This window comes from Camponotus vicinus, unplaced genomic scaffold (assembly GCF_025532165.1).
Source record: "Camponotus vicinus isolate PSW18456_S1 unplaced genomic scaffold, iyCamVici1.0 SCAF_7, whole genome shotgun sequence".
In the NCBI taxonomy this organism is placed as follows: Eukaryota; Metazoa; Arthropoda; class Insecta; order Hymenoptera; family Formicidae; genus Camponotus; species Camponotus vicinus.
Genome location: NW_028141979.1, coordinates 1,036,543 through 1,057,990, shown reverse-complemented (window position 1 = coordinate 1,057,990; position 21,448 = coordinate 1,036,543). Strand labels below are relative to the sequence as shown.

Sequence of the window (21,448 nt, the reverse complement as noted above, 5' to 3'; positions counted from 1 at the left end):
CTAGAACGCAAAGTCTGTGTTAACGATGCAAACATTAGTCATTTCTTACCTATATCGGCTTTATTTTTAAATGTGTACCGACATCCCGTCCGTCGACAGTGAAAGTGCGTAGTCCGTTGACCGGCGAACTGACAATACTCGGTCGCGCAGTTCTCGGTGGCTCGAAATCGCTGAAAGCCCTCTTGTATGATGGCCGAATCTTTGCGGTGATAATTTGCATGCATCTGCACGTCCGACGTCGATATGTATACCTTGTCGCAATTCTCGTGAATGCAGTGATAATGGGTTTGCTTTCTATTGTGCGGGCAGGTTCGGCCGGGATGCTTCTCCGAGCAATCGTCTGTCGGCGAGTATCTCATGAAACCGTGCTGCAGGGATTCATCCCTCTTCTTGTGCCACTTGAAGTGCCTGATCATCTCCTCCTTCTTTACGAATACTCTACCGCTACAGTCTAGACAATGAAAGTGCTCCCTACAACCCAGTTCCTTGCAATATGTGCTACCGCATTCCTGACCGGATATGTATCTCTTCACGTATCGGGAGTAATCGATGATCGGCTGAGAGACCGACGTCTTGGAACCGCTCATCAGAGAATCCGCCACCGGGGACATACTCTGCCTGAGCAAAGCTGTAACAAGGCAAACAGAAAATTTTATTTTTGTCGAATTAAATCAATTTTTTTAAATATATTTTATTGTAGAATTATTTCGTAATTAAAAAGAAAAGAAGATAAAAATAAGATTTTTATTTCGCGGGATGGTTTCAAGATTTTTTTTTTCTATTTTAGAGAATTTTCTATTTTATTTAATTTATAATAAATAAATATATGCGCGTTGACATGATTTTAATTCGATGCACAGCCATCAACGCATTCGTGAAATATCGAGAAAGTCTAAATGTTGCGTCTTGAATTCAAATTCAAAGCTCGATGGGTTACCGAGTAGGGGATACAGCATAAACTGGACAGACATTCGATCGCTGGTACGTTATTCCTCGCTGGTACACAGTACCTCGCAGGCAAACCGCGTCATTTTACCGACCGACCGTGTTCCGAACCACTCCGTTCTGGATAGTACTCTGGTTCGCATTCGCACCCACCGGAGGAGACACGCATGCCAGAATGACTTCTGATACACATATCGCGAGAGTTATGAGCGCACCGTTCGTCGACCTACGGGTCTCTCCCGCGCGCGACCGAAAACTGGTTGTCCAGGTTGCCGCGCCGCGAGATAAAAGAGAGGGCGAATGGACGAAAAAGAGAAAGAAAAAAAAAAGGAAGACAGGGTGCGGGAGAGGAAAGAATGGTCGGCGTAAAAAACTATCGGCCCGATCGCAATACGCGTATGCAAAAAAGCGCGGTGTGGCCGCGGGCGAGGCGAGGACGCGTAAGCATTTACCTCGACTTGCTTCGTTCGTTCATAGCGCTCCTAAAAGGCCTGAAACGGCCGGGGCACGCAAGAAAATATTGAGCGCGAGACGCAATTCGGTTGACCAATCCTCGCTCGCGATAATTATCTCCCGAGGAGATGTAATCGCACGAGAAAAAAAGAGAGAGAGAGAGAGAGATGAAAATAAATTGCGCCGTTCCCCCCATTTTTTTCTTGCCTAAACGAATAATTTTACAGTTAAAGTCGTTTCTTCAGCCGGCGCATTTGCATTTCTGTCTTTTGTCGGGACGAATTAAAATTTTATTATTCGAGCGCGTGTCTCGAATCCCGAATAAGATATCGATTTTTGCTCGAACGCAAAGGTCGATATTTTTGTATCGAAAACATTCGAAACGAATGCGAAATGTAAAATAGATAATTAGATAGATATCAGCAAATATGAAGAAAATAAGAATTGCGGATCGAATATTGGTCCGTCTAATTCGAGCTGCATCTCCTGCAGATGCACTTTCTGCGACTCACCGAGATCTATCCATCTTTGCATTCGAAATGCAACTTTTATACATTTTGTTAATTTATCGGACATTGCGGAACCGATTACGGAGCGATAATAAATCACATTGACTCGGAGTCCCGAGTGTTCTAATCCCATAGGCATTTATCACAGCTATCCAGCGTTCGGTGCACTCTACCAGTCGACTGAGGTCGATTCTCAGAAATGTCTACGTGCGCGCACGTTTGAATGCGTTCAGGAACGAGTTTAAAAATTGTCGAATATTTCTCGTGAAGGTTCGCGGGGAGATGCCCCGCTCTTCGCGGTGGTATATGTGCCGTCAGGAGCGAAGGAAACGCGCGTACATTGGCCGCCCGTGCGCGTTTCTGCGAGAGCGTATGCACGCACAAAAAAGAGAGAGAAAGGGTTTTGGTCTCGCAGAGAAAGAGGGAGCTCGGAGGGAGAGAAAGAGAGAGAAAAAGAGAAAAAGAAAGATAAAGAAAAAAAGAAAGAGAAAGAAAGCGAAGAAAGAGGGGCGAAGGTTACGAGAGGGAAAAAGGCGGCGAGGGAAGAATTCGGCGAACATTATTCTCCCGCGGTATCTTTGGATAGATGGATCTCTGCGGCCCTTATATTATTTTTACCGAGAATTCCCATACAGGGTAAAACGATGTAATGTGTTCCACATTTGCTTTAATCAAATATAAAATGCATTTTTAATGGATAGATTTTTATTGATAGATAAAAATAATGCAGATTTACTAATATTATAATTAATAATTGCATCAATTTTTGATTGATTAAAGTATTCTAATTATAAGATCTTTTTGAATGGAAAGAATGTGTTTTCTCCTAAACTTTGGTGAAAAACATATCAAATAAATATAATTAACAAAAATAATTTATTTGTTTTCAATAATAAAATTCGATGAGACGTAAAATTTTTTTAATATTTTAATTCAATAAAAATATTAAATGTAAATATTTAAAGATTGCATCTTTCAAAAAATAAAAAACATTGATTCTCGTTTGTATTGCCTTGATCTTCGCCATTGCTTCTAACAATGCCTATTTTGCCTTGGTAGTTTTTGTTTTATACGTTTTGCTTATAATCTGCTAGAAAAAATGGTTAAAAAATATGATGATAGAGTTAGAGAGTATATTATGTGAGGTATTTTTGCAGTTTTACAGAAAATCATATCGAATAAAAAATATTTGTATATGTCACTGTTTGTATATATTTTATAACTATCTTATGCCTTGAAGAATATAATGCGAATATATAAAAACATAATGATAATTATTTTTATAAAATAAAAAATGATTAAAAATACATATTAACAAATTTTAACAAATTGTTTTCCTTCAAAATTATTGAGGTCTGAAAATTTTTTAACGATAAAATTGCATTCGGAGCAATTCTATGCGCTTTCTCTCTTGATTATGTAGTCATCTATTACAACTCCTGTTTCAATAACATTTATCAATTCAGGAAAAAATCCCAAAGATTTTCTAATATTACAATAATAATAATTGCAAATTTTTGATTAATTGAAATATTTCAATTATGAGATAAACTTCTTGAAAATACTAAAAAAATGTTTTCTACCAAATTTCGATAAAACTGAGAAATAAATGGGACATTTTCTCTGCCGGGACATTTTACCCTATTCGAATCGTTCTTCGATGAACCTCTCCGGGTAAAAACTCTCCAGCAAATTTAATAATAATAAACGTCCGTGTCACCGGATATGCTCCCGGTTACGCGCCGTTGCATAACAGTCGGCATTACGGCGATTAATTTATCCTTTGGCAGTGTAATTACGCAACGCAGCTGCGTGCCGCTGCAGCGTTCTTTAGAGGCACCTTTGGCTTTCGCACTGCGAAAAATTATTATTTGCACAAATTCATAATCCGCACAAGACCGTGCCGGCGCCGCCGTGTTTGCCGGGTCGAAGCTTCAAGTACGTAATCGAGGAGTGCTCCTCGGCGGGCCAAGGTCTACGTACGTCGTAATATCGTATTAATCGGAGATGAATATTAAACGGCGAGAGCTTGTGCGAGTCTCTCGGACGAATAAGGCGCGATTTCGACGCGAGAATAATTATGCGCGCCGAGAAGAAACGAAAATCGCGACGACACATAAACGAAATGTCGCGAGCTTGAGATGCCTTGGGAAACAGAAAACCGATCGATACGCAATCTCGATGCAGAATTATTGACAAGTTAAATTGATTAGATCTCATAGAACAATTTGCTTCAATAATTAATTTTATTGTAATGCATTAATTAATTTTAATACAGTGCCAAATTGGGAAATAACATTGCTCCAAGTTACGTGGAGCAATTTTCGTGAAGAAAATTAGATTTTATGAAAATTCTCCTCTGTTATTATCATGAGAGAAAATAAATGCACGGTAATATAAGGTTTTCTTTGCATAGAAACGGAATACCACCCACGCGTAGTTATCGATGGCACCACAAATGTAGCATATAACAAGGCGACGTGACGAGGCTTAAAGAGCTCTTAAAAGAAATCTTAAAAAATATATGAATACTCCGAGGACGACACGTAACCGAGATTCTCCCTCCCTCCTCGGATCCAGCGAGGCTTTGGAAACTCGAACCCTTTCATACGTAGTTCTTAAAGCTGCTCGGAGAAGGGGAGGGGGAGTGCGAACAGTGGAGAGATGGAAGCCGGAACGACAATCCGAGAGGGGCGCGGGAGGGGAGGGAATTTAAAATTTTCAAAAAGGCCCGAACCTGAAAAGACCCCGTATTTCAGGGTCGCCGGGGCTCTCTCCTTTTTTATCATTTAATCCGTGGGCCGAGCGAATAACCCTTTATACGAGCCACGAAGGTACCGAAAACGGCTGTTGCCTCCATCGCACGCTCACGTGTACCAGTCTCTCTCTTTCTCTTTCTTTCTTTCTCACTCCGTATATGTACTTACACGTGCACTTACGCTTACACACGCATGCGGAGGGGTAACGTAACCTACGAAACTGCGTGTTTGGATAATGCGTGGAGTGCCCGCTGCGCTCGCTGATTCGTCGTCTTAGCCGCGGCGACCCCCATTGAACGCTTTTTCTTCTCGAGAGGTTCTAAATACCGACGAAAAAAAGAAGAAATGCAGGCACGAAGTACCCCGTGCACGTCTCCGTCGCACTTTCCTCCTTTCCCCCCTTTCGCTCGCAACCCTTTCTCGATGGTCCTCGTAGCGACATTGTTTCCGGAAAAATGGCTTCGCGAATGAAACCGTCGACCAGATGCCATTTAATAAGCCAGAATCGACGTTAGGGTACTCGATAGTCGGAGTATTTCTGCCACATGGCGAGCGAAAGAGACTAAATTCCTCATCTTTATTTTGTTTCTGCTACGCGATAAATGTCACTCGCTCGAGATATATAACGAAACGTACATTTCAAATTACGACCAGTAAAAATTCTAAATAATTTTTGTAGTAGAATTTAAAATATGTCGTACCTTTAATATCCGTCATCATAAATTTTGACATCCAGGTCAATAATAAGTAACCAGCTATATGTATCGCCGATATCGATCATTTTCATGAATAAAACTGTGTCGACTGTGCGAATGATGGATTTCTAGCGTTCGAATGTGTGCTAGGAATATATTGGCGCCAGCGTCAGCGGGGACTCGTATACAAAGGGACAATGTGTAGGAGACGAGGGGTGGGACGAGGGTAGGCGAAGGGGAGAGAAAAGGAGAAAGTGAATGGAAAGAGACAGGAAGAGAGCGGCCGACGCTAAACTATTCTAAGATCCGCAAGAGTGTCGCGAACTTATTGTCTCTCGGCGAACGTGCGCGACGATGTTATTTCTGTCAAAATTACGTTATGGTCCTCGCTATTCTCTTCGACTCGTCCCATTCCGCTGCCATCCGTTTAGCACTTTCCATCTACATCATCCATCCCTCCTTATCTCGCTTCTATCGCTCTTTTTTATCCCCTCGATTATACCTCCGACGCTTTTTTCTTCTCTTTCTTTCTTCTTCCTGCGTTTCTCAGAGTAATAATCTTCGGATATATTGAAATAAACGTTATTACACGAATTGCATGGTAAGGATGACGAATGTACGCTATAATTTCATCAAAGAAAGAAGATCTGCTTTTTTCAACGTTCTTTTTGTCGAACGTACGGCTGAGAGATCTCACGAGTCTTTTGGCGATAGGTATCAGCATTTCGAATCTCGACAATCTTCTTCTCTTTCGTATATTAGCAGCAAGTTATCGCCAAGATTATAATCAGATTATAATCAGTCTATTAGTCTCTGACGTGGGAGTTTAATTAAAAAAAAATATACATTTCTGGAACAATTAGTGCTACAAAGAGATGGCCGTTTAACACCTTCAATTCTTCGTTGGCGTGATATCCCCGCGTTTCTTCTTCAGAGGCCTATCCTCTTCTTACTGTCCGACGCGTAGAATCATTCGAGACGAGAATAAACGTCGTTATGGCCGTTCTCCCATTCGTGGCGAACGGGTTCATTATAATTAGTGCGTCCTCTTTACCGGGGGAGGTGAAGAAAGAACGGACTCGTTGCCGGCTTCGAGTCGTTCTGATTTCTACCGTTTCCACAAATTTGCACAAAATAATGTTCGTCCAATCTTCTGTTCATCAAGCGCAATTAATTGTTTATCTCTAATTTCTTCCTTTCGCCAGAGAAACGCCATCGTCATCTCTTCACGAAAATGTACATTTCGATTCAACTTTTATTGAAATTTTATAAGTAAAAGATAATTAAAGTTGCTAAACTCTTGGAAATATTTGATAATAGATTTCTAATAGATTCCTTCTTTCATCCAATCAACGTCAGCGCAGTTGGCTTACGCAACTCGACGTAACGACTTTGAGAAACGAGTACATGTGTTTTTCCTGTCGAGCGTTAAACAGATGCTTGCAGATGCGTGTGCATTGACGTGATGATACCATCTTGGGGGATTTGCAAGCGACAATTTTATGATTGACTCCGGCGACGCGATTATTCTTCTCGATGATGGCGTTATTTCGAAATCGGAAAGGAACGTGTAAGAGGAACTTGGATTTCTCGGTCTAGAGGCTTTCGTGTCGCGAAACTAGTACCCTCGTATTAAAACATGCATCGGCCTTGCTTTCCTTCTTGCTGTTTTTGCCTCACAAGAGCACGTTTGTTAATATCGCAGCACTGGTATCGCTTTACCCATAGTAAATGAACGAAGAGGGAGGGGGAGGAGGGAAAAGGGAGCCCACCAGTCTCTCTTTCTTTAATCCGGCTCGCCCTCGTCCCGCTGGACGCCGTCACGTATAGATTTTTTTCGGGGCAGTATTACACGCGTACTACTTAATACACCCTCTTACTCTCCTTTCCCCCTTTCTCCTTGGCCCCTTGTGCAACCCCTTCCTTTTTAGAGCGCCGCGAACCCTCTGCGCCCTTACTTATGACGGGCGTGTTAAATTTAACAAGGGGACGTAGCCGTGCAAAATATTTCGGGCACAAAAATTTCAAACGCGAGGGTTTAAATAAAATCCTCGCTCTCTATCCACGTAAAATATAATGTTGTAATTATTTCAAAATAAATTTGAGGTGTGACATCTGCTGTACGAAATTTTTTTTCTCCATGTAACGTATAATTCTGCAATCGCAGAATTTATGTAATTAGAATTGTATGTAAAAATACTTATGTTATACATATGTACATTATAAAATTGATTTTAAGATTGATAACGCAAATTTTGAAATTGCTTTTTTCTCTTGTTATCAGGGATAGAGATACGATTCGAGTTACGTTATATTCGACATTTCTCTCTTCACATGCGCAGCTCCCACCTCTCGACCCCTGGTTTTACATTAAACGCACTTACTTACGTAGGACGCGCAAAGTTTTTACGAGGGGAAACGCCGTGCGTGTAACATTAGGCCCGATATATATAAGCGCGCGCAATCTACCCCCTCGCACGCACGCACGTATACACGCGCACGCATGCACACAATTTCTCCCTCCGTGGCCCCCAGAAAATAAACAGAATCGAACCCTTTCTACAAATTCAAATAGCCGGAAGGGGAGAGAAAGGGGGGAGGGGGGGGACAAGGACTGCGCCGGTTCGTTCCTCGCGATCCTCTTTCTCGCTCTTCTTTGTTCGACTTTCGAAAACTTTTCGGCGAGCCCTACAAAACACAGCTCGCCACGGATCGGCGATCCGCTGTCAAAACAAGAAATTCGATTCCCGTGAATCGAAAGAGAAAGAGTCTCCCTCGCTTCGCGCGATAGATCTTCATTCAGCGATTTTTCCGGCGCAAGAAGAGGGGGCAAGAGGGAGGCGGCGGGGTGGCGATGAGGAAATAAAGGGGCTGTTCGTCGGGGAAATCTATCGATAGTAGCGGTCGTGATGAAATATTGGGAACCGATTACCCTTATTGGTGGTTAAATAAGATCAAAGGGAAACGATTTGTCGCAGTTATCGACAATCGTAAAAACATAAACGTCGCCGAAACTAAATTATGACGTATAATCGAAATGAGTTCTTTTTTGAAATCTATCAATATTAGAAATTGAGCTAGCGTGATCATGACAACTTTCAGGAAGTTGCAAACTGTCGTCTTCTACGCCAACATTTTTTCTACTTATGACTGTCAGATTAATAAAGTTAACGATTAGTGTAATAATGTGCCTTATATCTGTCTCGCCTGTTGTCGTATAATCTTTTACCGCGCTGCGTAAGACCAGATTAGCGTTAATCGTTTCGCGTGTTAGCTTTCTAAGAGAATTAAGTCCTCCTTTCACTCGCATGTTCGGCCACGTTCGGTTAGCAAAACGATCGCGTCCATCCGTCTTCATCTGTCTCTGAATTTGAAGTAGCGAGGACGTTGCGTGCGATCAACGCGAGTTGCATTAACGCCAGCAACGACGTCGATCACCGGTGGCAACCGGTGGTCGGTTATCTGTCCGCGTTAATAATGGCCCGCCAATAAACAATTCCATTTCCGCGCGGGGGAAATTATGAGCGCGTGAGAGCGAGTCTCTCAGTTTCATATTTCTCTCGCGGGGTAGTTTTTCTTTTTCCTTTGCTTCTCCCATGTTCGCGCGCCATGAGAAAAGCGCTCGTTGCGCGGGCAGCTCGTTAACGGAAATTTACGACAAACTGGCGCAACGAGTTCGCTCTGCGTGTTGATCGTATAAGGACTCGCACATCAAGCGAGAGTATCCTTGATGCTCGTCCGAGATGCCGCGTCGATTTTTCTCTTATCCGCGAGGCTACGGAGGCATCAAAAGTTTTACAAAGTATTCCGTGATTTACGAGATCGCGTATATCAATAACTTTGAATATTCTCGGCTGCGCGCTTATAGCGACTGTTAGCTTAACAAGGCGGTTAGATGAGCGCATAACGAGCATGGAGCTACTATTAAGCGCGCCGCTATTTTGCGCCAACGTCTGGGATCCGCTTGCGAACAATCGCGAGATTCTCCTGTCGCGTTTTATTTTCTCGCGAAACGTCGATTGCCAGCACTCGGCGAGCGCAATTTCATTCCCGACTCTTTATATATAAGCGCCATTTTGAAATTATATCACTTGACAACAGACAAGAGTGTGGAAATTTAAGAATATTTTGCAAAGAAATTCGTAGAAGAAAAGTATCCTCTCTTCCTTTATGAAATTAATCAATTCTTATTTAAAACGGAATGGAAAAAAAGAATATGACACTATTTTATTTTCATTAGAGAGAGATAATATTCACTTTATTAATAAAATAAAATAATTTTGACATAAGATTTTTTAGCAAAATAAAATACTTAATTTAATAAGTTTTTTTGTGGGAGAATATTTAATATTAAAACTCACAAATGATATCATTATTTATTCATTTATATTTATCTATCTTCTCTACCTTTCTTAATATCTCGCGTGAGCTTAAATGTTCCAAAAGCATGAGTCTTCAATTCACGCTTCGGTTCGTCGATCGGCTATTTTTCAACACGAGCATTGGCAGGCCGCACGATTTCGAAAGACCGAGGGTCGTCCGACGGCAGGGTAATTAAATTTAGAATATTTTTTAAATTTCTCCGATTCCGCTCGCATGATTTGGCACGCGTCTCTGCCTATCGTCTCCGCCTCGTCGCGTGAAAGAGGCAAAGAAAGAGATGCGAAAGAGAAAAAAACAAGCAGGAACGATCTCCTACGATCTTCTTGCATTAGAAAATTCGCAAACAGGGCCGTATCGAGAAATTATCGATGTACGTGCAATTCTTGTCGATCAAAACTATACGCGATGTGCAAAACGAAACACACGCACGCCCACACATACACACATATACTTGAGATATATATCTTCATTAAAGATGAGAGAGATGAAAGAATAGAATTTGCCTTGTGTGTTATATTCGGAGCATCGAGTGACTGTCATCGTGGATCAAAGGTTAATAGTTTGACAGTTGTTGAGAGGCACGAAAAATTAGAATAGATATATATATATACATATATAAAATTTATATTTATATATAAAATAAATGTCGCTTGTAGTGTCTAGTATTTAAGAAAGAGAATATACTACTATTAGTGTAATTTATATATGTATAATTTAATAATTATTTTTTTAAATGTACAAATATACACTGTATATATCAAATATTTCTTTCAATCCCTTTATTTTCTGTATGTATGTGTACTGTGTTTATGACGTTGAAAGAAAATCAAATATGGAGCAAGAAAGTTTAGTTGCAAATTATGAATAATAATTTCACAATGTAATACAATTTCATGAATTGTACGGTTTGCACATTTAGTTTTTTGTGCATATAATGCATTTGTGCGCAAAATGCATCCCTAAGTTTCCACCTGGATCGTCAATATCGACAGTATTGAAAAATCATTCATACATTCATTCATTCATATATATATATATATATATATGCATCATTCATACATTCATTCATATGAGTGAACGCTGGTGAATGAAATCATTCATACATTCATTCATATATACAGTGTAAGTGATACCGATTGGGTAAGAGTGACAGAGACTGTGGAGACCTCTGTCGGACAACTTTGATCTTGTATTGCTCTCTAACCTCTCTAACATTTATTTTAGTCGTTAGATATTTTCGAGCTGAACGCATTGTGTCCGGATATTATAACTGTTGGTTTTGAAATAAATTGATATTTTCCTTAAAGATTAAATATATATATATTTTTAAAACAACATTCAAGAAAAAAAGGAAAAAGAAATGAATAGAATCATATATCTTTCGAGAGTGCTCTGAGATGAGAGATCTAGGAGTCAAAAGTGAATTGAAAAATATAAAACAAAGGATATCTTGTGAATTCCGAAGAATTAGGCAACTTATTAAAGCAAAACATATATCAGATCCTGTAATGATTGGCTTCAGACTTAGGTACACATTAGTTGATCAATTTATAATAAATTTGCTTGCACAGTCCTCATATACAAAGCCATGCCATTTTTATATTTATTCAGATTATATCATTCTTTTTAGAGATTTGATAGGCGAAGATAAAGTTACCTTTGAAATTGAAGAAAAGTATTAGGATACGATGACTATGATGACAAAGAGTTTCCATTTTCCTCATTTGTACAATTCAATAACAAGGAGATATTAATTATGTTAAACATGATTTCAAAGATCAAGATGATAGAGATGATGAGAAAGGATCCGTATCTCTTTATGGTATAAACCTGCATTAAGAAAAGTGCATTATACCCAGAGTTTCTCATATGTACTATGCAGAAACATGAAATAGTAATATTTTTGATACATCCTGATCTTGATATAAAGCTTTTGACTATCTACTACATATACCACCCAATGAAGAAATAATATTTGTTGTCCATTTAACTACCTTGACTACCTTGGTTCTGCAGATACTTATCAAAATTTAAAATAGAAAAGAAGCAGTCATTTAAACATATAGTAGAGCCAGTATTAAATATGTTTGTGGCTGCTAAGGATAGTTGTACAAAGTTTAATTTCAAACAGGTAATACAAGAGTAAATAATTAAATATTATATTACGAAATTTATGTGCAAATATAATATGGTCATATTTGTATATTTTTTGTAGATATAAAAAAATTATTAATTGCTTAGAGAAAATGTGTAATTAAATGATAGTTTAGAAGAAAAAGAAATGAATGAATTACTTTCAAAGATTATACTAATCTTGGAATATAACAAAATATATAACAGAGTTACCACGTATACCTGTATAGCCTGAAGACAAGCACCAATAGTCAACAGTCATTACAAGTATGCGAGTATGTTAATTGATGCAATATTTATAAATTAACCGTAAATTAATATCATGATTGAAATCATCTTTTCTTCTAATTAAATATAAATTTAGTATTCACATATCACATAATTAATAAATTGTGTTAAATATTGGCAGGGTAAGTGATTTATTGGATTGTGCATCGAATACGACATATGTGGCGAGTGTATGTGACCGGCAATCTGCGTGAAAAACTCATCTTCGCGCCCAACTCCTTTCGCACACGGCCCTGACCCTCTGGGCCCCCCCTGGCCCAGGCTTTAACGCGGCCTAGAGCTAAAACAATCGGCGACTTCGTGGTCTTGGTCTCGACCCTCTCTGTTCGTCTCTCTTCTTTCTCTCTTTCTCTTTGCCACGGCTCCTTCTCTCTCTCGGTTGTTTCCACACGTTGGTACTCGCACACACAGACGCTGACGATTCTCCTTTTTCTCGCTTTTCGCATCAAGCGCGAAATAACAGTCGGACGAACGGAGGGGGGAGGGGAGGAGGAGAACGCCGTCAGAGAAGGAAGAGAGTCGAAGAGCTAACTCGAATTACTAAAACGCCGAAGAGGCAACGAGCTCCGAGCCGCGAGTTACGACGAGGAGCGAACGGCGAGCGGGACAGACAGAGGGGGAGGAGAAAAGGTCTATTTATTAACGACGCGACCGGGGGAGTCTGCGGTTTTCTTCGTTCTCGGGGAAAAGCGGGCCACGCTTCGCGGAAGAATAGAAAAGCAACATCGCGCGAAACACAAGCTTTCGAAGAATCTAGTCTGAATTTTTTCACGCGATATACATGTTTACGGAATAAATATATCGAGACGATTCTTTCTGATGGAATTATCTCCCCCTCCCCTCTTCTCCCCCTCGTTACAGCTCTCAATGAAAATTTTCCAATAAAAATATCAGCGAAAGAACGCGGAAATCTTGCCTTTATCGACATGTACCACTGCGACTCATAAATCCTTCTCCATACCGGTTATTTCGCGATCGGACACGTTGAAAGGATAGGAGGAATTAATCGCGGACGCACTGTTGTCACTATGATATTCTAGCGTACGTAACGAACTCGATACGGCCCATTAGGAACTAAGACTTCGACGACCAATGAAACAGGCGGCGGCGGCGGCGGCGACGAGACACGCAGAAACGCGACAGAGAATGCAGAATGGTGGAAACGCGAAGCGAAACGGTTCTTGCGAAGAGAAGAGTCGCCCCTTCTCCCCGCCCGCGAGGCGCGTTCCTTTCAATCCCTTTTTCGTCTCTCCTCTCTTCTTTCGCGTTCCCCCGCAATCCCCCTTTCGCCCGCGGCGGCGAGGCGCTTCGTTTCGTGATTATATTCTCGAAATAGTCAACCGGATGCCGGCCGACGATGCGCCCGCGGATATTCCGTATATTTCGGGAGACCCTTTTTTCGAGCGCATTAGTAAGACGCGAGAGGAATGGAAGACGCGAGGAGATGATCTAAAAACCCTGCGAGAAGAGCGACCTCGAAAGATTCAATCGGATAAGAGCCAGCTTACTCGAGAAAAAAGAGGCGAGAAAAATATTAAAAAAATATAACATAGAGAAAAATTTGCATTAGAAATCGGTCGATATATCGTTAGTTTGAATTCAAATACCACGTATGATGGAAGGTGAAAGAGCTATATTTAAAATGATTCGCAAAACGCGAAGCCGACAATCGAGGAGAGAGAGCACAAGTAGAAAAAGACTCGATCTGGCTCGCCGCGAGTGTACACGAGGGTGCTGACGGGCTGCCGTCGTCTCGCTCGCAGACGAGTGATTGATCAACGATCGGGCCCGAGGGACACACCGTGTAATTTTCTCGGCGCGAGTCCACTTTCCAACTCGTCAGCGATGATTAAGAGTCATCCCGATGTCGGCGATGTCTTCATTTCGCGGCAAACGCGACGAAGGGCTTCGCCGGTCTATCGATGACGTTTAACTGGAGTTAGCGTTGAGCGTGTAGGGAAGAGGAAACGTTCTGTAAACGTCCGAGGGGGTAAATGACCGTCTCTGTTAGAATTTGAATTCTCATGGATATTCGTTTTGGCTTCGAGAGAATTTCTTTTATTGATCATCGAGAAATATTTCTTTTTTATTTATTTTAAAACTTTAGTACACAATTTTTCTAAACAATAATTTTCGATTGGATATGTACTTTTCTTTAAAAATGCAAATTGCTCTGCATACGAGTAATATAGCCTAACTCTATTATAACATTTTTATATCATTTTTTCTGATAGATTAAACGAATAAAAGAAAAAAGAGTGGAGTAAAATGAAGAGATTGTTAGAGATAAATGGCAAAAGTCTAAACATTATAAATGGATGTCAATATTTTTTTTAGAAGAAATAAAAACAGATGCAATTCTTACAAATATTCACAATCAATATTGTTATTGAAGTAAAATGTGAATTTTTATGTCTCATCTAATTTTATAATTAAAAAAAAATTTTTTTTGCTCATTATTTGAGTCCTTTTCAATATTTTTGAAAAGGTAATCTTCATAATTAGAATACTTCAGTTAATCAAAAAATTGGTGCACAAATGTTAATTGCAATATTAGTAAATTTTAACTAATAATTAAACCTGTTCATCATAAGTGTATTTTATATTGATTTAACAAATGTAGGGTACCTTCTATATATATTTTTGCACGATATAAGAAAGAATTGCGCATCGCGTCGCGTAATTGGAATATACTATTTCGTTCAATTCTAATTTTATGCGGATAATTCAATATAGCCGATATGAGATGCGTTCTTGGCGACCGAAAAATCGCGAAACGACGGCCAAGAAAAACGAGGACGACAGCAGGTTGGAGGAGACCGGGGAGACTATCGTCCGATCGGGCAACGATGAATTCCTGAGTTTCGAGGACGGCATGCGATTGCCAATAGTTGTTTCCCGATACAAATCGATCGGGGCCAATCGAGCGCGGCCAACATCGCGGCATTCATTTCGTCTGTTTCGCAATTCCCTTTTTCAACCAGCCATTTTTATCGTCGATCATATACTCTAACCCATTTTACTCCCGCGGAATTGCACGATAAAGTACATATATATAGATGAAAATGATTATACAACAAATCAAAACTCAATAAATATGTTGATTTTGACTCTGACTTAATCGAGAAAAAAAGAATAGGAACAGCAAAGCGAGCAAAAAAAATATAATTATATAAAATGAAGAAGAACGCGAGGAAAAAAAGAGGTAGTAAATTGCATTAATTAAGCAACCCGTTATAATTAACGATGCCAAGTCGGGTCGCAGCGAGAGGGAATGACAGGATTGAAAATTTGCATAAAAAACTCCCGGCGTATTTTCGATAATGAGGTAAATGACACGTTGCGCAAGGTGATGAGCGGGACCTTTACCGTCGACCGTTGGTCCTCGCGATCATCCTTCGTGCAAAAAACGAGCGTAAACGAGCGGAGATTTGAGAATCCTCCCGGGGGCCTACCACCACCGCCTCAGATCCTCGCTCTATTAATTAAGCTCGCGGCACAGCCTCTGCCCGCCCTCCTCTTCCTCTTCTTCCACCCTCCTCCTCCTCGCTCTACGTTAATTTACTCCGCGGGTGTATTTTATTTTTCGCAAGGGTCCTAAGCGCGTTTCCCCCTTCTCTCCTCTTCCCCAACTCGTCGCCAGTCCCCTCTCTCCCCTCGGGGTCCTTCGAATCCCGCTCTATTAATTAGTCGAGGCCCTTTTTTCCCGCGCGCTAAGTTCGCAAGATCCGTCGAATCCCGAACGGGGAAGCGGAGGGGGAGACTGGAATTCCAAGATCGGCAAAAAGGAGATGGCAGATATTTAATACTTCTCTTGCTTGAGCGGACTGGCTGAAATATTTCGCGTGATACTGGCGTAAATCTCGTTAGCGAGGGATATGGATTCGAAAGGTGTCATATTAATGCGCATTCATACGTAGTTTTGTCCAGTTTATAGAGAATTTCTCTCGGAAAGTTATTTCTCGGAAAACATTTTGCGCATGTTTTAATTATAATAATCAATATTAATATTAGTTTTGTGTGTGTGAGAGAGAGAGAGACAGATAATCGATTGCTTCGATTTAATTTTTTGTAATCCACAAGTATCTCACTGATTCTCGATATTCCGCATCCCTTTTTACAAAAGCGGAGGGTACGCATGACCGTTTGCGGAAAAATGCCTTTCTTCTGCGGCCCGATAGCATCGAGAGCGCGTAAACGGCAAAGATAGACGAAGAAAGGTGGCATCGTCGACTCGGTAAGTCTAGAATTCGAAGGGACGAGAGGGAAGGGTGTTCGAGCTACGCCGGATGGTAGAGCGAAAAATGGGGGACGACATTCCGTCTGTGCATCGATGTGGATTTCGGTGACCGTCGCGACGATCCTTCTAATGCGACGATCGCGATTCCGCGGGAGGAGTAGGAAATTAATAAAAAGTTGAGGAACGATAAATTAGGCCGAACGACGCGAGAGGATGCGAGGACGGGAGGGAGAGACGGAGGGCGAGGGGGACGAAGGGTCTCGCCGGAAGACCGGGGCCCTTCGGCGCACGCGCGATAATAAATTTCAAATATATAAATAATAAAATTTCGTATCCGCCGCGTCTTGAAGGCGAGCTGCGGGTTTTTACGAGGTAGGAGATGACGGCGGGGACGATGATGACGAGCCGTTTCGCGAGAACCCCTGAGAACGCGAGGTGGACCACGAATTATGGCGAGCATTGTTCGCGTCCCCGTCGACGAAATTGGCCATTGTCTGCACGAGTCTAGGTGAACCGCTCGATCGTTACTGCGATGGCTGGAATTGTCGTCGCGTACTTTTATCGTCGCGTATCGAAAAAAAATGTCGCGAGCGATATAAACATCGCTATCATCATGGGCGAAGAAACGGCGCGAGAGGAGAGTCCATCGCGCGTTTGTCGATGATTCGATACGAGGGGATTTTGATGGAAGGAAGAGCAAAACGAGAAACGCCGGTAATTTACCCGTCAAATATTTACTTGGCGGTTAATTTAATATAAAGTTTCAACCCCCTTCGTAGAGCGTGGCGTGTAAATTCGTTTAAAAAGTTTCGAATGAACCGTGAAATTCGCCTTCCTCTCCGTCTCCCTCGCTTTCTTTCATCGCGCATATCGCTTTTTAATGGTATTTCTTCAAGGCTAACGGTTGCTCGCTCGAGAAACGAACGTGGCAACGAAACGGCGATCGTCCGTCATCGCCCAATCGCGTCGTTCAATTTCGGATAATGAAATCCAATTCCCGAGTTTAAACGCAAATGAGAATCGGCTCGTAAAAATTGGCAGAATTATGTGCAAGTAAATTATTCTCTCCCTCTCTCCATAGAAACGATTATTCAAACTTCAAGAGTACACATATGTCGAATGAATATTTAATTATCTCCCATCTTTGCTCGTTTTATTCTTCAGAGACGTATAAAAAGATGACACGATAAAATATACGAGAATCATTTTCAAATCTTTTTTAATATAATTTCAACCAAGTTATTCTTTTCGCAGAAATTAATTTCGCAAGAAATTTATGCCACTTTTCAATTTAATAATTCTTAATACATAGTACATGACTGTACTAGGAGTGATTCAGCAATCTTGCGAATATCGATGTGCTACCATAATAGCCCGATACATCTCTCGCAATGAGATTGCTTTCCAAAAAGCACGTACGAAGGCAGCCAAAAGATTCTTTAATTTCCCGTAGTCGTGGTAGGGTCCGCGCATTATGAACGGAAACTAAAGGTCGCCGAGGTCTCAACTCCTCGATGCCTGAATCGTTGCACGTACGTATATGAATCCTGCGCGCAGGTAATATAGTGGGAGTGGGTGTAGGAAGAACGGAGAGAGAGAGAGAGAGAAAGAGAGGTACGAGGAGTCAGGGAGGAGCGAGACCCTGGAGGGCACTATATGCAACGAGCGGTGCACCAGTTATTTATCGTAGCTCCCGTTTATGCTTTATTTGTTATCCGCTTGCCTGCCTGCTCAAACTGGCAGCCTGTGTAAAAGGGCACGTTTATACGTTCGAGCGTCTACCAGAATTATCCGCCTGCCAGATTCGCGACTTCATGTTAATGAGCCTGCTTCGCGTAATTAGAGACATGTGAAAACAATCATTTCGAATCGCAACTCCCTCTTGATTCTACTAGATAACAGGATGCTTTCAACGTCGTATGGAAATAAAACTACCTTATTATGACTTGATTATTCAATCCGGCTGCATATTAAAAACACACCCGATAATTGAAATCGATGTAAATATTGAAACGAGCAATTTTTGATACTATTTATAACGCTGTCAGTCTTAAAAATGATGATCGTCGGCTAATTAAGCATTTTCCTTTACGAATTGACAGATGCAGTCATTAGGAATCGACAACGTCGATATTATTCGTAATAGTAGCGCGATAGCGAGGCTTAATTAAATTGTACTCGCACAAAATTGATGGGTACAGATATCAACGAGGCCATTAAGCTACTTCGTAAACGTATGTCGAACAGGTGCAGACTGATGGCGCATGTACGATGGTGATAATTGTTAAAGTCGTAAATTGTTATAATTAGTAAAGTAGAATTCGGAGGCCAAGACTGAAAGAGAGAAAGAGAAAGAGAGACACTCCCGACAAGTTTCCGCACACATTTCATCAAGATAGATCGAGATGGCCTAGCACGAACCACTCTCGTTCTCTTTTTTTTTCTCCGACAACGTACCTCGCTTATCATCGAATTTACGTTCAGCGATAAAACGGTAGCGCGATTCAGGTCTTAGGTTTATTTCCGAGTTTAACGAGTCTACGAAAATGCACACAGCATAATCTGTGTTCGGAATATTAATGTCAAAATAACGAAGTAGCACCGTCTCCGGAGAATTTATTCGCTAGTTTGCAGGCAAGTTTTATTAAAGATAAATAAGCGCGATAAAGCTTGCAGCTTCGCAAAATTTATACCTGTAATCGAGACAGCGCGAATACATGGTAGTCTAATGTGTTTGAGATTCAATCGATTTCAAAGCGAGAGAATTTCAAGCAGGGATATCTGTCCGGAGAGTCGGTGGCAAGCTTCGAGGTGCCGATCAGCTGCGATTCTGCAAAGTTCCGTGCCTGTAATCGAGTTTGCCGAGGCTTAACGGTCTAATCGGCAATTTCGCGCAAGCACATCATACGTTTACGCTGCACATACACGGACGATCATCTTCTTCACGATATAATGAAGGCACGGTGAAGACAAGGTGGTCGGTCGATGTCAAACGCGGAGAATTAAAAGAACGACGGGAGGACCCCCAGAGGGGGAGAATAGAAGCGCATCTTCGGCGAGGAGAAGCAAAGGGGGGGAGGGAAGAGGAGACGAGAGAGGAGAGTCGAAGACACTGCGAGAAAGAGAGAATAATGCGTTAAAGCAGCAACCAGCAACTACTCTAATTGGCCACTTTGTCCATTTATTCGATTTATTTAAATTATGGGACAATTGACAGTAGGCATTCTATTTTTTAAATCTCCCCGGCCAACCGGCTGATTGGGCGAGATTGGCGTGAGACACTGGCCCCACAGATTCCCCAGTTGTGGGCTTAATCAGCTTTGATTGCTAGCATCTCTCTCTCTCTCTTTCTCTCTCCATCGCTCCCTCTCTCCGTCCTCTCTCGCTCGTGTCTCTTTCTCTCGGTGTTTTCTTTCTCTTTCTCTTTCCACGTACGCATACATCTATGCCTCTATCTTCTTCCCGCGGTCACTCGCGTTTCTCTTTCACTCTTTGCCTCCTTCATCTCGCGCCTCTCTCTCTCTCTCTCTCTCTCTCTCTCTCTCTCTCTTTCTCTCTTTCTTCCGATACCGTCGCGAACGCGTACAACGTACACATTTTATTTTATTCCATTTCGCAGATCCCACCACGCGTTTAATATCCTCGGCCAACGTTGATTGGCCGATACGAAATTACGAGAATATGTCACTGGACCAGAAAATCCAACGGAGGCCGCCCACTCTCTCTTTCTCTACTCGACATTCTCCCCCCGCGCGCTCTTCTCATCGTCGCCGTGATTTCCGTCGCGGAATCTTTTCGCGGTTTCAACGGACGGGAATCGCGCGACAAACTGTCGATTGGCGTCGTTAGTGTTTTCGAAGGAAATGATAGTTCGCGTGCCAATAATGAAGCGACAGCGGGGAGAAGCGATTGATTTTAATGATGTTCCTATTTACGAAGAAACATCGATGTGTTTACGTAACATAGAGCTATGACCGCATGCGGCGAGCGATATTTCTACGCAGTCATGCGGAACGCACATGAGCACATTTCAAATGCAAGCAATTAAAAATTATATATTTTTTTTTATAGTTTGGTTTATGTATAAATAAAATATTATTTGGAGATACCGCGGTAGTACACGAATTAACATACAAATGAATTATTCAATTTCATTAACCATAAATTCATAACATAAAATTGTCCATAATTGCCAATCATCCCTTCCGATATTTTTTTACAGTCTAGCTCAATTCACTCACGATTACATTTATAAATTTACAGGTAATTAATAAAATCAAAGCCCGCTACAAAACTCTTTTTTCATTCTTTAATTAAATATATATAAATATTGGAAAATATGCATTCTTCAAACGATACGGAAAGGAAACAGGGGATTGATATATGTATAAATCCCGGGTTTCTTTTATCAATGCGACCGAAGAGCAACCCTCCCGTCTTCCCTCTCGAGCCCCTCGTGGGAGCCGTTGGCACTCATCCCATTTCCTTGATAATTCCCATAATGCTGTGGGCGGATATTCCAATAAAGGGGGAACGGCCCTCGGGCACAAAACACTGAAAGCGGCGATTCGTCAGGTTGCGCCACGATTCACGAGTTTGCGAGGATCGTGGCAAATAAAGGCTGTAAAGGGGAGAGAGAGCCGACGGCGGTGCTCTCAGCCGGCTTACGTGTAACTTCAGATTTGTCACGTGGCATGCAGGAATGCGCGATAATTACTCAAAGATGCGGGTCCACTATGTCTCGGGTGTGCGCGCGCGGGCTGGATGCGATTTCTCCAGCATATTCCACGGCGTGGAGGACGATTTTATTAATTCTCGTTAGAAAATTCGCCTTCGAAAAAGCAAATGGAGTAAATTTCGCGACGTAAAAAACAAAGGAGTAAAATGAGACTAATTTTGGAGCTAAAAGTCTTCTTCTTCTCTTTCTCTCTCTCTCTATTAAAATCACATTCATTTGGTGCTCCCCGATAGCATCGTCGGCAATTGAATAAAATACACTTTTAATTTTACAAACTCGTCCGTCAAATATATTCGTCGCACAGA

At 41.5% G+C, this 21,448-nt stretch overlaps 1 protein-coding gene and 1 long non-coding RNA gene across 3 annotated transcripts in view; one reads left to right on the top strand and one right to left on the bottom strand.

Moving 5' to 3' along the window:
- Positions 1-21,448, bottom strand: part of LOC145974869 (zinc finger protein castor homolog 1) — a 79,261-nt gene that overhangs the window by 7,239 nt on the left and 50,574 nt on the right. For both annotated transcript variants that reach the window (XM_083104939.1, XM_083104940.1), the window contains exon 7: positions 50-628. In XM_083104939.1, the coding sequence (XP_082961065.1) occupies positions 50-628 (579 nt within the window). The remainder of the gene's footprint in view (positions 1-49; positions 629-21,448) is intronic.
- LOC145974872 (uncharacterized) lies at positions 10,927-14,353 on the top strand. The gene is made up of 4 exons (XR_014439829.1): positions 10,927-11,272; positions 11,375-11,875; positions 11,960-12,152; positions 12,287-14,353. It is a non-coding gene; the product is annotated as an uncharacterized LOC145974872 (long non-coding RNA).